The 15562-nt window shown below is 34.7% G+C and overlaps 1 protein-coding gene across 1 annotated transcript; it reads left to right on the top strand.

Annotated features, from left to right (window-relative positions):
• The first annotated feature begins 3187 nt into the window (after nt 1-3187).
• Nucleotides 3188-15255, top strand: LOC123556876 (dynein axonemal assembly factor 6-like). The gene is made up of 7 exons (XM_045347933.2): nt 3188-3310; nt 6824-6940; nt 8572-8653; nt 10546-10636; nt 12423-12519; nt 13369-13454; nt 14709-15255. Exons 2-7 carry the CDS (start codon nt 6851-6853, stop codon nt 14833-14835), a joined length of 573 nt encoding a protein of 190 aa, XP_045203868.2. The 5' UTR covers nt 3188-3310; nt 6824-6850; the 3' UTR covers nt 14836-15255.
• Nucleotides 15256-15562: the final 307 nt, after the last annotated feature.

Below are 15562 nucleotides of genomic sequence, written 5' to 3'. Positions count from 1 at the left end.
GAGTAGTACTTCCAGGTCACAGCAGTGTGATTTTGATGTCAGTTTACAGTAAGTAAATGTGACCAGAGAAATCTCTCTTAGAAGATACATGACCCCTACGTTTCTCTTCATTTTATATCAGTTTTATCATAACTCTTTAAAATGGGGTAAGGATTTGTTCTCTGAAATGGGTCAAGCTATGTTTGGTAGCTCTTTGAAAAAGGTCAGTTTTATATAAAATATACAGGGAAAACTATTAAGGCTATTGTGACCTATAAGAAAATGTGGACAAAAATTGAGATTTGTCCAGATATTGATATAAATGAACTAGTTTGGTCAGATTTTGGTAAAAAATGAGCATTTTATTGAAATTTTGCTGCAAAAATTGATAAAAACCCCAAAAATCACATTTTCACTGATTTGGGGGTATTTTTTCTAAAAAATGCAAATTTGCACTCTAAATTATGTCCATCTATACCTTTCAGTGGGGACATTTGGTATATTTCATAGTGTCAATGTATAATTTGCTTGCAAATTATGGTGAAAATTTATGAAATAGGGCAAAAACCAGCTCTGGCTAGAAGAACTGGTTAAAAATTATGTCGTGACATCAGTTTTGAAGGAAAATTGGCGCAGGGACCCGCGTTACTGAAATGCCATGAAACCTGGAAAACTGATTTAATCAAGCTGAAACTTTGTATTTTTCATGCAGATGTGTTACTGGTACTATACAAATGAAACTGAGACTATTACAGAAAAATAGTTTTTCTTATAGGCCTAACTAAACTAAAGGAACCAGCGTGGGAGCCATCTGGTCTAGTCGCATAATGGCTGCCAGGTATTTGAACACTAATTTTTCACTTGGCATGGCAACAGAGGTCTAAATTGAAGCTAGTTTTTGTTTAAATTTCATTGTGGATGTATTGTTGACATTTTGGTAGGAAAAATGGGAGAGCAGGTTGTATTTGGTAAAGTCAAGCTCAATTTTAGTATGAGTAGTACTTCCAGGTCACAGCAGTGTGATTTTGATGTCAGTTTACAGTAAGTAAATGTGACCAGAGAAATCTCTCTTAGAAGATACATGACCCCTACGTTTCTTCATTTTATATCAGTTTTATCATAACTCTTTAAAATGGGGTAAGGATTTGTTCTCTGAAATGGGTCAAGCTATGTTTGGTAGCTCTTTGAAAAAGGTCAGTTTTATATAAAATATACAGGGAAAACTATTAAGGCTATTGTGACCTATAAGAAAATGTGGGCAAAAATTGAGATTTGTCCAGATATTGATATAAATGAACTAGTTTGGTCAGATTTTGGTAAAAAATGAGCATTTTATTGAAATTTTGCTGCAAAAATTGATAAAAACCCAAAAAATCACATTTTCACTGATTTGGGGGTATTTTTTCTAAAAAATGCAAATTTGCACTCTAAATTATGTCCATCTATACCTTTCAGTGGGGACATTTGGTATATTTCATAGTGTTAATGTATAATTTGCTTGCAAATTATGGTGAAAATTTATGAAATAGGGCAAAAACCAGCTCTGGCTAGAAGAACTGGTTAAAAATTATGTCGTGACATCAGTTTTGAAGGAAAATTGGCGCAGGGACCCGCGTTACTGAAAATGCCATGAAACCTGGAAAACTGATTTAATCAAGCTGAAACTTCGTATTTTTCATGCAGATGTGTTACTGGTACTATACAAATGAAATTGAGACTATTACAGAAAAATAGTTTTTCTTATAGGCCTAACTAAACTAAAGGAACCAGCGTGGGAGCCATCTGGTCTAGTCGCGTAATGGCTGCCAGGTATTTGAACACTAATTTTTCACTTGGCATGGCAACAGAGGTCTAAATTGAGGCTAGTTTTTGTTTAAATTTCATTGCTGTGTATTGTTGACATTTTGGTAGGAAAAATGGGAGAGCAGGTTGTATTTGGTGAAGTCAAGCTCAATTTTAGTATGAGTAGTACTTCCAAGTCACAGCAGTGTGATTTTGATGTCAGTTTACAGTAAGTAAATGTGACCAGAGAAATCTCTCTTAGAAGATACATGACCCCTACGTTTCTCTTCATTTTATATCAGTTTTATCATAACTCTTTAAAATGAGGTAAGGATTTGTTCTCTGAAATTGGTCTGGCTATGTTTGGTAGCTCTTTGAAAAAGGTCAGTTTTATATAGAATATATAGGGAAAACTATTAAGGCTATTGTGACCTAAAAGAAATATCATGGATAGTCCCTTTCCGATCCTGTTAAGGTAGTTCTGCAGTTTGATAAACCGGAAGATGGCGTAACGTCATTTATCTGGAAAACGTATAATAAAGCTTGGATTCGGCGTACGGAAATGAAAATCATTTTATTAATTAATGGCAACCTGTGAGTAAATTGATTACAATCGTACTGTTACTATACCTTTTTAAAGTTAAAATATGATTTTAAAACATCTGACATGCTAAATAATTCAAAATATTGTCTTGAAATTAGCGCGAAATGTGCGGTTCACTTTAATATTAAAGTTAATCATGGTCAAATATCTCAAAAATAAGCATATGAATCTATACATTTTATTTACCACATTATAGGCAATATGTTTATTTACAACTGTGAGAAGTTTCACTAAAATATCGGAAGGTCTTTTCACCCCAAGACACCCAAAGACACCCCAAAACACCCCAAGTCACCTAGAATATTAATTTATTTGTATCATTTGAATTATTCCCCTTGAATTATTTTTTTTTCTAAAGTTACCTTTTTTATGATTCAGGAAAAAAAAACTATCACCTAAAACATTAAAATATGTTATTATTTTGACATTTTGATACTAAACAATAGGATAATTAATATTTTTAGGTGTCTTGGGGTGTCTTTGGGTGTTTTGGGGTGTCTTGGGGTGAAAAGACCCTCCCCTAAAATATACATTGTAGAAAAATTTCTATTTGCAAAAATGTTATAAAAGTTATGATTTGTGGAAGCTGCGTTTTTGATACGTGGCATTCCCTGTTTGATATTTGTCTTTGTTTTTTCCCATTGATAGACGCCCATTATGAAAAATTGCGTGAGGTCCAAATTTTTCAAATCAGTTGCGCAAAAAATAAAAAAATCAAGCACACGACCCCATCTTTTTTATACGCTGAATTTTCTAAGTATATTCTGAAGTTTTGAAAAGTCAGAGGTTAATCAAATTCTAAATTGTAGAAAAAAATTTAGAACCTTAGAGCCTTCCGCGAAAAAGCGCCCTTCCTGGTATCACTCATTCTCTTCCAAAATACGCATGTGCACGAAACGCTTCCGCGAAGTTGTTGTATCTTGTCTGTTTTCGAAATAAATTAGGGTAAATATTTAATCAAAAAGTGATTTAATGCATTATTCTCCTTCTTTTTGAATGTTTTAATTGATACTTTGTGAGGTAAAATTTAATGGTGATGTTAAATTTACAGAAAGTTGATAAGTTTGATGTTGTTTACATTAACAACAGTGCAAATTAAGTGGGAGGGGTATGGTATTTCTATTCTGTGTCAGATTAAGTGTCTGTAATGTTTTCCTATCTCATATTTTTCTTTCAGTGTTTTTTTCCACTAGATTGGGAATGGGGCGGGGGCTTTTACAATTGGGAAAAATGTATTGTAAAACACCCATTTCAGAATTAATGAACTAACAATACTTTTTAGGCAAGTTTTTTGGTAAAAGATAGTACAGTTATCATATTCATTCATTAAAAATATAAAAAAAACTTCTGCAAGCAAATATTCATCTCTCATTGAGCTTGCAATACAACAGACATGACTGTATCTTGTGTTTCGTTATAACTTAGATCGTTACCTGAATCAAAGAACTATAAAATACACAGAATGGCAACTGGCTGTAATCTCGCGTGATCTCGTGTCAGAGCATGAATCAGCGTTATCTTATTAAAAACAAACATCGGCGAGTATGGAGTTACAATTTGTACCTTTAAAAGTACATTTAAAATTCATGTTAGCTTCTAAAACAACATTAGTTTAATGTTAAATAGTCTTAAGACACAAAGCAGGGCTCCAGATAATTTTTTTGGCCTAGGAGTAATTACTCATCATAATTCTTGTGAATGAGTAAAATGGTAAAATCTGAAATTGACTAGGAGTACTTTTAACGCTGAAAAAACATAAATGAGAAGAAAAAAAAACACAAAACAGTTTTATAACTATTTAGTATACATATTTATTGGGTGTAACACCCATGACTTATGTCAAGTTTTTGCTTTTTATTCACAATCAGTGTCAATCAAAATTTTACTTTCTGTCATATAGTCTTTCAAAGACATTTTGGTTGCATTTTGATGGTCAGTGGAATCACAATGCCTATCTATAGTAGACCTTTGGAGGTTACTAGAACCAGTAGTAAGCTTGTCTACCAAAAGATTAGCCAATAAAATTATACCTTTTATGATGTTTTTTTTTTATCATTTTTTTATAGTTGAAAGAAAGACTAAAGCGTTTTTTCACCTTTAGAAATTAGCAGTCTTCGAAAGAGACATTTTGTTTTTGAATATTTCTCATTGCAGAGTTGGTGCAGCCGTTCTGCGCTTGCGCGGAATTATTATCCATTGGAGCGCACGGCAAAATTACTCATTTTTTTGCATGTCCGCACGCATTTAGAGTATCAAATGCATAATATACTGACTAGAGGTTAGGGTTAGTATTACCATGGTTACAAAATATATACATTTAAGATATTTTCTTTCAAATTTAGTTAATCCGGTATATACCGGAGTCTGTAATATATCACAGGTGCACCAACTCTGTATTTAGTCACAGCCTTTGTTTTTGTTTACTTCACACCGGAAGTTGATAATTTAAATCGACACCGCTTTTAAATACACTACCGTACCATCAATATTAGTTAATGCACGCATTGAGTGTATAGTTTAACCTAGGTTTATAGAGATCATACGATGCGTGTATACGTTCAATGTGGGAGAATTAATGCTGATCGGCTATGTTACGTAACACATCCAGACGATTCAGATTTTGTTTTTACGCTAGTAAAAAACATTGTGTGCGTTTCTGTAATTTCATATATGTTTTTATACGCTTAGAAATTATTAGACATGCGTATTTGCATTATTTCTATACGTAATTTACACTAATACGCATCTTATCTGGAGCCCTGACAAAGTACACGTTTCTTACCATCAAAAGAAGCGTGGTCAAACGGTGATAATTAATTTAACGATGAATAATTGCTTTCGCTTACAAAAAGGCGCGTGGAGAACGCGTCACTTCCGGTAAACGAGATCTCATTCAGTTGTCCCGTTTTTTTGGCGAGATTTGCTCTATATGCCTTTCAAGTTGCCGATCTATTTATTTTTATAGCTCTTTGCTTGAATCAGGCGTCACTGATGCTATTATTGTTAGTTTTTCTTTATTTTTACTTTCGGTTTCAAATTGACTAGACATAGCCGTTGTAGATGTAATAATTTGAGCGGTAAACGAGTCTGTAGTTTTAATGTTTCTCTGACAAACAAAACATCAATTTTGACATACTTTTAGCGTCACTTTTATTGATTTTCTTTGTATATAATACTTACAGTTGTAGACGGCATGTTTACGATCAGCAGACGCTTGCATTATCATGCCTTTCAATGAAGCGACTGTTTACAAAACCAAAACCATTTACATAAACACCAATGTAATGTATTTCGGAACCTACTTTTCGTGTCATGATGTTAAAATTTTCAGGCATTTTTTCAACTTTCAGTTGGAAATTTTGAAGGTAAAATTGGAAAAAAAACATACTATTTCTCATTGGGATTGGGGCCAAACTTCGGCCCGAAATTGATCCAGAAAAAAACATCGTCTTTATTCATCGTGTACATTCTAGAATAAGGATCAAGTCAAAAATTCCACTTTTACGCTTAAATGTTATCCTGCAGGATGCATGCATTTCTTACCAGTAGAAATCAGTAATGCAATGAATGAACAGATTCATCAGGCAATACTGCACAGTTCAACCCTGCCAGGATGTCATGACATGCATCCATAATGAAACATGAAGCATGTCAGTACTTCTAACTACTTGTAGAGGGGCCTCCGTGGCCGAGTGGTTAGAGTTGTTGACTTTAAACCATTCGCCCCTCATCGATGTGGGTTCGAAACCTCATTTGGGGCGTAGAATTCTTCATGTGAGGAAGCCATCCAGCTGGATTATGGAAGGTCGTGATGAAATATGCACGGAGGGGCACCTGGGGTCTTCCTCCACCATTAAAAGCTGGAAAGTCGCCATATGACCTAAAATTGTGTCAGTGCGACAATAAACCCAACAAAATAAATAAATAAATAAATAAATAACTACTTGCAGATGCCTTTGTATTGCTGTGACACATTTGATGTTAAACAGACTATGCATCAGTTTCATCATATTTATTTGCAGTAATAATAATATAGGTATCATCTGGAAAAAATGTCAGACATCTGAAATTTGCAGGCCTGTGAACTTTGTTGCAGGGCGATTAAGAATTTTATAAGTCACTACTGCATGTCTAAACAGACCCTATAATCAGTAGAATGTAGCATTTTCTTACACATAATATATACAGTGTACACAGGTTTAAACAGTTGAACCTACAGTTATATACAAATGTATCATATTCTAGTGATATTGTGTTAAACTTTACCTTTAAAACCCCTAATATTCAATTATACTTGTTCATATCTTTGTTTTCATTATTTTTATTTTAGTGAAACGACTTTTGAACATTGTAGTGTTTCTGTCCTTTGACAGCTGTTGTTATATTCTGTATGGACTTCCCCACTAAGAAGGTACACATATTTATATTAATCCTGATGCTCTTCTTCTTGCTCCTTAGATTATCAACACTTCACTGTCAGGAAGAATGGAAGGGGCTATGGCACCAGGAATGTTATCTTCACTTTGTGACATACTGAAACCTCCTGATGAAGACTCTGATAGTGATGAAGACAAGGTATATATCTACATAGCTTCTTGATGAAAAAATATTGGTTCAAACTGTGTAATAATTGTGAAGTCTTACAGTATTCATGGTTTCATATTGATACATTGTCATGATACTCTTGTATACCCCATGTGGACAGTTTATTTTGAAGTCGGAAAGTGTTAAACAGGCTTACTACTCAAAGAAGTCTTAAAATACAGGGATTGAGGGTAGGCTGCTATGTGTAATCTTTGCAGTTTGTAAGTTTAAAACCACACCTCATTCACAAATGAAGATTATTATTCTTGTTTTAATTCCGATAAAATAGAAATAATTACTTTTTGGGAAAACACCTAGTACCGGTAAGTGTCCTAGAACAATTGTAAGGCACGGCCACTTTTGATGTGTGGCTATCAAAGACTGAAATTATATTATTGCTACATTATTGATATTAGTTGGACAATTCCATCCACTGGCATTCATAACGATTAAGTGATTCATAGTTTCTGATATTCTTTACACTCCAATGATGTATTTATGCGCAATTACAAATTTGGCACTATTTAATTTGATGCTGTTGAAGAAAAAACATTTATTTCGTAGGCAACATTTTTTGACATCGCTTACACAGGGCTTGACAATTCTTCACGCACATAGAATATCAAATTTTATTACCTACTCATTAAATTTATGAACTTCATAAAATTTCAGTGGAACCTGAAACGTCAATAATTTTCCATATTTAGCATCCATTCCATATCGAATTCCATATTGAGTGTCTGATGTCATTTGTTATGTCAGTTTCATGTATGTCATCGTGTTTAGAAGTTTCTTAGTGACGATATTTTAGATTTTGCTCTGAGCAACAGGTTAAAAAACAAATTTATATCATTTATGTAATATATAAAAGTGTAGATGCTTCTGTAATAAAAAGATTATTAGAATTGCACCAAGAAATATGCACTTGTTCTTTTGCAGAATAATAATGAGCTCCTAAAGTAGTGCAACATTTCCGCAGCAGAACTCCTGCATATTTCTCGATATAAATCTAATAACCTATTTATAACCATGATTACAAACCTGACCGATCTGGAAACAAATGAAAACAGTTTTATATACAAAGTTATCCCCATTTCATTAAGGCGTTTCACCAATTCAGGATTACGGAAAAGTTAACCAGTTTTGAAATCAGCTGTAGATCAACATGCGTATTCATGAGGCTATGCATAACTATTAATAGATAGCGGAACAGGGAGATTTGTAATGGCCTTGAAATAATGCTGTTTTTTGTGCATGCATGTGTGGACACTCATTAGAGTCACAGTTGAATATTACTATTTGAGTGAAGTGCATATTTTTCTTCTTTCTTTTGTTGTTGGGTGTCCTAAGGATGTGTGGTGCAAATCAAATGATATACAGTTGTGTGTGTAGAAAAATAAGACCAAAACTCTCCAGAATATCAAAATTTGGTCTTCAGTAAAACAAAAGTCTAAACTGAATATTTTGTTTTACTTCTGCAAGAATTCTGATGATGTTATAAAAGTTATGAAATCTTTTCTTTTAAAGAGCATGTGATCCAAGGGAGGTTAGACACAGTCAAGAAAGACCTCTGGTATGTGAGAATAGCTAGATATGACTAACAAGGAATTTTTTTTTTGTAGCCAGTGTCAAGTATAGCCCAGTTAAACCCAGGAAACATTGGGGCTGCAAGTAAGCCCAGCAAGGGTACTGAGGAAAAGAAAGGTAAATATAAAAATATTAAATGATAGAAAGATAAATTATTACAAGTTCTTTAGTAGATCAGGAACAGTTGTCTACAGTAATGTTGATAAAGAAAAATTGTGACTGAAGCTACTCAGTTTCACTAGCATACTAGCATGAAATTTCATAGTTTCAGCTAAAAGGCAACTTTTTATGCCCCCGAAGGTGGGCATATTAAAATCGCACTGTCCGTCCGTCCTTGTGTGCATCCATGTAAATTCTTGTCCGGGCTGTAACTCTGCCATCCATAAAGGGATTTTGAAATAACTTGGTATAAATGTTCACCATAATGGGACGACGTTTCGTGCGCAAGACCCAAATCCCTAGCTGCAAGGTCAAGGTCACAGATGTCAAAGGTTAACAGGGTCTGTTTTGTGTTCGGTCTATAACTCTGCCATTCATCAAGGGATTTTGAAATTACATAGCATAAATGTTGCCCATAATGAGACAATATGTCATGCACAAGATCCAGACCCCTAGCTCTAAGGTCAAGGTCACACTTAGAGGTTAAAGGTTAACATGGTCTGTTTCTTGTTCGGTCCATAACTCTGCCATCGATGAAGGGATTTAAAATTAATAAAAATTATTTGGCATAAATGTTACCTATAATGAGATGATATGTCATGCGCAAGACCCAGACCCCTAGCTCTAAGGTCAAGGTCACACTTAGAAGTCAAAGGTTAACATGGTCTTTTTCTTGTCTGGTCCATAACTATGCCATTTATCAAGGGATTTGAAAATAATTTGACACAATTGTTAACCATATTGAGAAGGTGTGTCAGGCTTATGACCCGGGTCTCTCAGGTCAAGTCAAGGTCACAAAATGATTCATACCTGAACTATTCTAGCATATTTTGTGCAGACAACTGTAGCATTCTTGGGCACGCTTCGGGGGCATTTGTCACCAATAGTGACAGCTCTTGTTTTGAGTCTTAATTTTGTGGATTTCAAAATTAAGAGATAAAATACGCTACTTTTTGTTCTGATTTTATAGCTCATAGTCTCCATAAGCATGAAATCAATGAAAAGTTTAACACAAATTATTTTGAATTGACTGCTTTAATATTCTAGCAGCATTTTATATACTTTTGTATTTCATATTACTAATCCCCCGCCACAAGTGGTGGGGGGTTATAGGAATGGTCAACGTCCGCCTGTAACATTTTGTGTCCGCTCTGTATCTCCTAAACCCCTTGAAGGATTTTCATGAAACTTGGGTCAAATGATTACGTCATCAAGACAATGTGCAGAACTCATGAGTCTATTATGTTTACTCAAGGTCAAGGTCACAACTCGAGGTCAAAGGTTTGAGCCTTCCATTTTGTGTCCGCTCTGTATCTCCTAAACCCCTTGAAGGATTTTCATGAAACTTGATTCAAATGATAACCTCATCAAGACGATGTGCAGAACTCATGAGTCTGCCATGTAGGCTCAAGGTCAAGGTCACAACTCAATGTCAAAGGTTTGAGCCTTCCATTTTGTGTCCGCTCTGTATCTCCTAAACCCCTTGAAGGATTTTCATGAAACTTTGGTCAAATGATCACCTCATCAAGACGATATGCAGAACTTATGAGTCAGCCATGTTGGCTCAAGGTCAAGGTCTGAATTCAAGGTCAAAGGTTTGAGCTTTCTTTTTTGTGTCTGCTCTGTATCTCCTAAACCCCTTGAAGGATTTTAATATGACTTGGTTGTGATATTCCCCTTATCAAGACAATGTGCAGAACTCAAAATTCACCCATGCCAGTTCAAGGTCAAGGTCACAACTCAAATGTTTAATGCTTCCACCCAATGTACCATCAACCCTTTCACTATTTATAACAGCGGCGGGGCATATAGCTGTCTTTCAGACTGTCTTGTTTATATTATATTTACAGTTGAGAAGAATACAAAAGATATATGGGACTCGGAAGAAATTCAGGAGGGTGCAGAGTTTGAATCTGTATATGATCCTCGACCACAACCAGAGTATGTGCTTGTTTTTATTCTACTGGTCAGTTTTGAGTTGTTTTTAGCTCAACTTTTCGAAAAATAGGTAGAGCTATTGGACTCACCCATTCATTGGCGTCGGCGTTGGCGTACTGATTTGGTTACATTTTGGTATGTAAGCTGGTATCTCAGCACTTGTGGGAATGGATTGAAACTTCACACACTTATTCACTGTGAAGAACTGGCTTTTTGATTTTTTACAAAATTATGCCCCTTTTCGACTTAGCAATTTTTGGTTAAGTTTTTGTATGTAGGCTGTTTTCTCAGTACCCACTAATGGGATTGGATTGAAACTTTACACAGTTGTTCACTGTGATGGTTTGACATCCAGTGCTTAGGTACCATCAATCTTGTTTGCTTTTTTACAGAATTAAGCCCATTTTTTGACTTAGTAATGTTTTGGTTAAGTTTTTGTATGTATTCTGGTATCTCAGTACCCATTAATGAAAATGGATTGAAACTTAACATGCTTGTCCACTGTGATGATCTGACATGCATTGTACTAGATCCATAACTCTTGTTTGCATTTTTACAAATTATGCCACTTTTTCGACTTACTCGGTATCTTTATTCAGTTGACAAGGCTTTTGAACAGTCAAGTGTTGCTGTCTTCTGACAGCTCTTGATTCATCTAATGATCTGATATAAATGCACATGAAGTTTGTGTTATTGCATGTGTCTGGAATCTGATAAGGTTAAGAAACTCATTCTCTCAGTTTTAAGTAAGGTGTATTAAGGTATTAGAGCACTAATAGTAATGTTTACAAAATGGCCTTTGCTTGGTATATTCTAAAAGGTAACCGTATTTTGCACTTTTTTGCAATTTTTAAACAACTTTTACCGTGCCGTTTTTTATAAATTTTGTATAACTTATGGTATCTCCTCAAGCTCAAGTAGAGACAAACTTCAAAGTGATAGCCACTATCCAAACCGTTTACAGAGAACTCATTTTACCATTTATTTTAATAAAAGAAACATCAAACTATTGGTAAACAATTATAAAACACAAAATAAAAATGTCAATATTATTTTTTCTATGGTGCCTCAAGTAAACGGATTTAATGAGACAGAATTCATACTTCAACATTGAAAAAATAAGGTCGAATGCTGTTTTTCTGTTTTGAATTTGTCTTACTCCATTTAAAAATAACCTTAGGACAGAGGCAAAACCTACCTAAATTTCTTCCACAATATATATTCCAAGAGTGAAAGCAAAATAGAAAACTTTCACCGCGTGTAACTCAATATTTTTAAAGATGTGTAACTCTACCCCTTCTATTTAAGTAGTAAATTCACTTTGAACACTAAGAAATCGCTTATAAGATTAATTTTTTTCCATTTTTGTACAAGAAATCAATAATAAGTCTTGAAAGAAGTAAAAACTTACTAGAAAAAAGGAAAATAAGGGGGAAAAAAATTTGGTCCCAGTAGGGCTTGAACCTACACCCCCTAAGAATTGCAGTAAAAGTAGGTTTATGGTAGGAATTGAATACTCTTCAAAAAGGAGGTTCTCTATTAGTGATCTAATACCTTAAGATGCAGTGAAGTGATTGCAATCAGTGTTACCACATGGCAAAAGGGTCTTTTTTGCTGTTTTATAACAAAAAATACTCCTTTACAAACTCCATACCTCAAGAAAAAGATATTACTCAGTTTCCAAAATCTGTATTGTAAGTTAAAATGAATTGGATTGCCTCCCTTATGTTTATGTATTTTCCTATATATCCAGGAAATGGAATGATACCTAAAGTTGATCTGTTTTCAGGTATGATATAATACATAAGCAGGCTGTAACATCAGAGGACATGTTTCTACAGATGGGGAATAAAACACCAGCAACAGCTTCCTGTGAAGATATGGTGGTCAGTATACATAAACTCTCCACGGTCTATAAACAGCTGCACTCTATATTTACTCCCTTCCTGTATTTATTTTAAAGGAATTTTTTTGTTGGGTTTAGTGTCACACCGACCCCATATCAAGTATGGGATCACCATGAAGTAAAGATGAGCATGACTTACTTATGGATAGACAAAGGTAGCCTCTAAGCTCCAGTGAAACTTATACACATTGTACATTTTTCTGGGACAACAAAATACATTTGTACCATCTTGCTTTTGACATAGTGGTATTAGGGAGTATTTATCACGTTTAGGTGATAGCTCCAGTTTAAAGGAAAATATTGGAGTGAATGTTAGCTTTGCTTAGGAAAAAATAATAACTATTCTAACATGACCAAATTTGTTTTCCTATTAAACAAAGAAGGCTGAAATGTGTGTGTTATTATGCAACAATTCATTTTTCTGACGTCACGATTGTTATGTCATAGTGTCAAACGGCATAGCTGCACGCTGGAAAAGAAACCAACAGAAATCAGGCAAATATTTAATGGATGTCGTCAAGGATATACATAATAATCCTTGATAACATGTTAGAATCGAAATAATATATCTCAGTGATTTGCTCTTATATAAAATCATTGTTTGTTGTTTAGATGCATATTATTATATTACTCGGGCTGCATCCTCGTGATATAATTCCTTCGCATTTAAACAATGATTTTATTCATCAACAAATCACTGTTTTGGATATATTATTTTTTAAGTAATAATAACATGACTGGGGAGGTCAGTGTTTGCTGCCATCTCTGTTTGTGTTTTCGTTTGACTTGCAGAGAAATAATAATAGTCTTCATTATGCCTTTGTTTCAGGTGAAGATAAAATTACCAGACACCAAAATGGCTGATGTTACACTAGATGTGAAACCTAAGTTTTTAGATTGTAGAACACCGAAATAGTAAGTAATAAATTATTATACCCCCACAAATGAAGTTTGGGGGGGGGGTGTATATAGAAGTGAGCTTGTCGGTCGGTCAGTCCGTTGGTTTTCATGGTTTCCGGACAATAACTCATGAAAGGCTTGACAGATTTAAATAATTTTTGGTACACAGGTGTAACATCATAAAATACAGGTCAAGTTTGACTTTGAGGTTAGTAGGTCAAAGGTCAAGGTCACAATGACCCGGAACAGTTAAACATTTTCCGGATGATAACTTGAGAACGCTTGGGCCAAGGATCATAAATTTTGGTACATAGGTGTAATAACATAAAATACAGGTCAAGTTCTACTTTGAGGTCAGTAGGTCAAGGGTCAAGGTCACAATGACCCAGAACAGTTAAACGTTTTCCAGATAATAACTTGAGAAAAGTTTGGCCTAGGATCATAGAAGTTGATAGGAAGGTTGGTCATGACCAGCAGATGAAGCCTACTGATTTTGAGGTCAGTAGTTCAAAGGTCAAGGTCACAATGACCCGGAACAGGTAAACCGTTTCTGGACGATAACTTGAGAACGCTTGAAACTTAATAGGGAGGTTGATCATGACCAGCAGATGACCCCTATTGATTTTGATGTTCGACTTTGACATTGGCTTACTTCTATGACAAGGCCGTATTGTGGGGGTATAATTCGTCACTCCTGTGACAGCTCTATGTATATTTATTCTGCCAAAACCTAGTAATTCATCTAAATATAACACCTTGCTGCTATTCAGGGCTTGAGATAAGATGCGTATTAGCGTAAATTACGCATTGAAATAATGCATATACGCATGTCTGATAATATTTATACGCCCGTCTGAAAGACCTGTATTAAATTTGTTCAAATGGGGGTACTTGACCTGTTTTGTTTACTACACATAATTGTTACCAACCATAACTCTGTGTTAACATATAGTCAGGGTTAGGTGAGTGGCTTAGGGCTTTTGTTTACTTACCCCTAACCTTAATTATTTATTGCATTTTGGCATGTTACCTGTCAAAAAGCATAGACTTGAAGTCTGAAAACTATTATTCTTTTCAACACAAGACATATGATTATTTGTGTAAGTAATTCTCAGGGTTGTCATAAAAGTGAACGTTATATCCAACACTCACCATTACAGTGAAATTACATAGAAAAAGGTAAACTGAAGTTGAGCATTTAAAACATAGTAGTCAGACATCATTATAGAGTTTGCATTACTTTCATAATTTGATCTTTTATCTTTCCAGTTTCCTTGGATTACATTTACCACATCCAGTTGATCATAAAAGTGGTAAAGCACAGTGGGATGGTAAAACAGAGACATTGAGTGTTACACTGAGACTGAAAAGGGAATATGACTTTATGAACTTTTGATACCAATGTTATACAAGTGGTATAGAGAGCCGTGATGTGTTCAGATGTTTCAGCAACTAATATTGGAGGGATTTTCGAGTATCTATCTTAGATAGCTCATCGGTCTTTAAAAGTCTGATAGACACATGATCTCAGTATGAATGCCATACTAACTGATGAAAAGAAAGAAGAACTTTATAATAAACCAAGCTGAAAATATAAGGTTTTTATGTTAATTGATGACCAACTTTACGCTTGTATTAAGGTGTCACATTATTTACACTTTGGAGTAGTAATACAGTTGGAGCACACAGAGGCACAGTTTACTGTCAACATGTATTGCTTATTTTATTTTTACATTCCATTTATGACACTTTTTTATCCGTCCAGATTATATTTATTTATTTACCAGTATTTGATGAAATAAATATTAAAAACAGATGTTACATGTCTTCATTTCGTGCAAATGCACAGTAATTTTTTATTTACCCAAAGGGACTCATTACCTGATCATCTGTCCATTCATCAGATAGCAATTTAGTTTCTGCTCGATATCTGAAGAATGCTTTGACCTTTGTCCTCCAGCTTGATAGGCACATTGCTTATTGGCAGTGGGTGAACCCTGTTGAATTCTCATGGGCAGAAGATGACCCCTATTGACTTTAAAGTCATTGAGACATGGGGTCAACAGTCAAGGTCACAGTGACTGTTGAACAAGAACCTTTTCCACTCAATATCTTGAGAACCT

Source organism: Mercenaria mercenaria, chromosome 5, assembly GCF_021730395.1.
Source record: "Mercenaria mercenaria strain notata chromosome 5, MADL_Memer_1, whole genome shotgun sequence".
NCBI lineage: Eukaryota > Metazoa > Mollusca > Bivalvia > Venerida > Veneridae > Mercenaria > Mercenaria mercenaria.
The sequence above is the reverse complement of the archived record's forward strand: the minus strand, read 5'-3'. Positions and strand labels throughout refer to the sequence as shown.

What these genes read in the sequence shown, in the direction of transcription:
- LOC123556876 (XM_045347933.2), top strand. Translation starts at nt 6,851, where the DNA reads ATGGAAGGGGCTATGGCACCAGGAATGTTATCTTCACTTTGTGACATA. An exon ending in GGGTACTGAGGAAAAGAAAG is followed by an intron (nt 8,654 to 10,545) that starts GTAAATATAAAA and finishes TTATATTTACAG; the next exon opens with TTGAGAAGAATACAAAAGAT. An exon ending in CTTCCTGTGAAGATATGGTG is followed by an intron (nt 12,520 to 13,368) that starts GTCAGTATACAT and finishes CCTTTGTTTCAG; the next exon opens with GTGAAGATAAAATTACCAGA.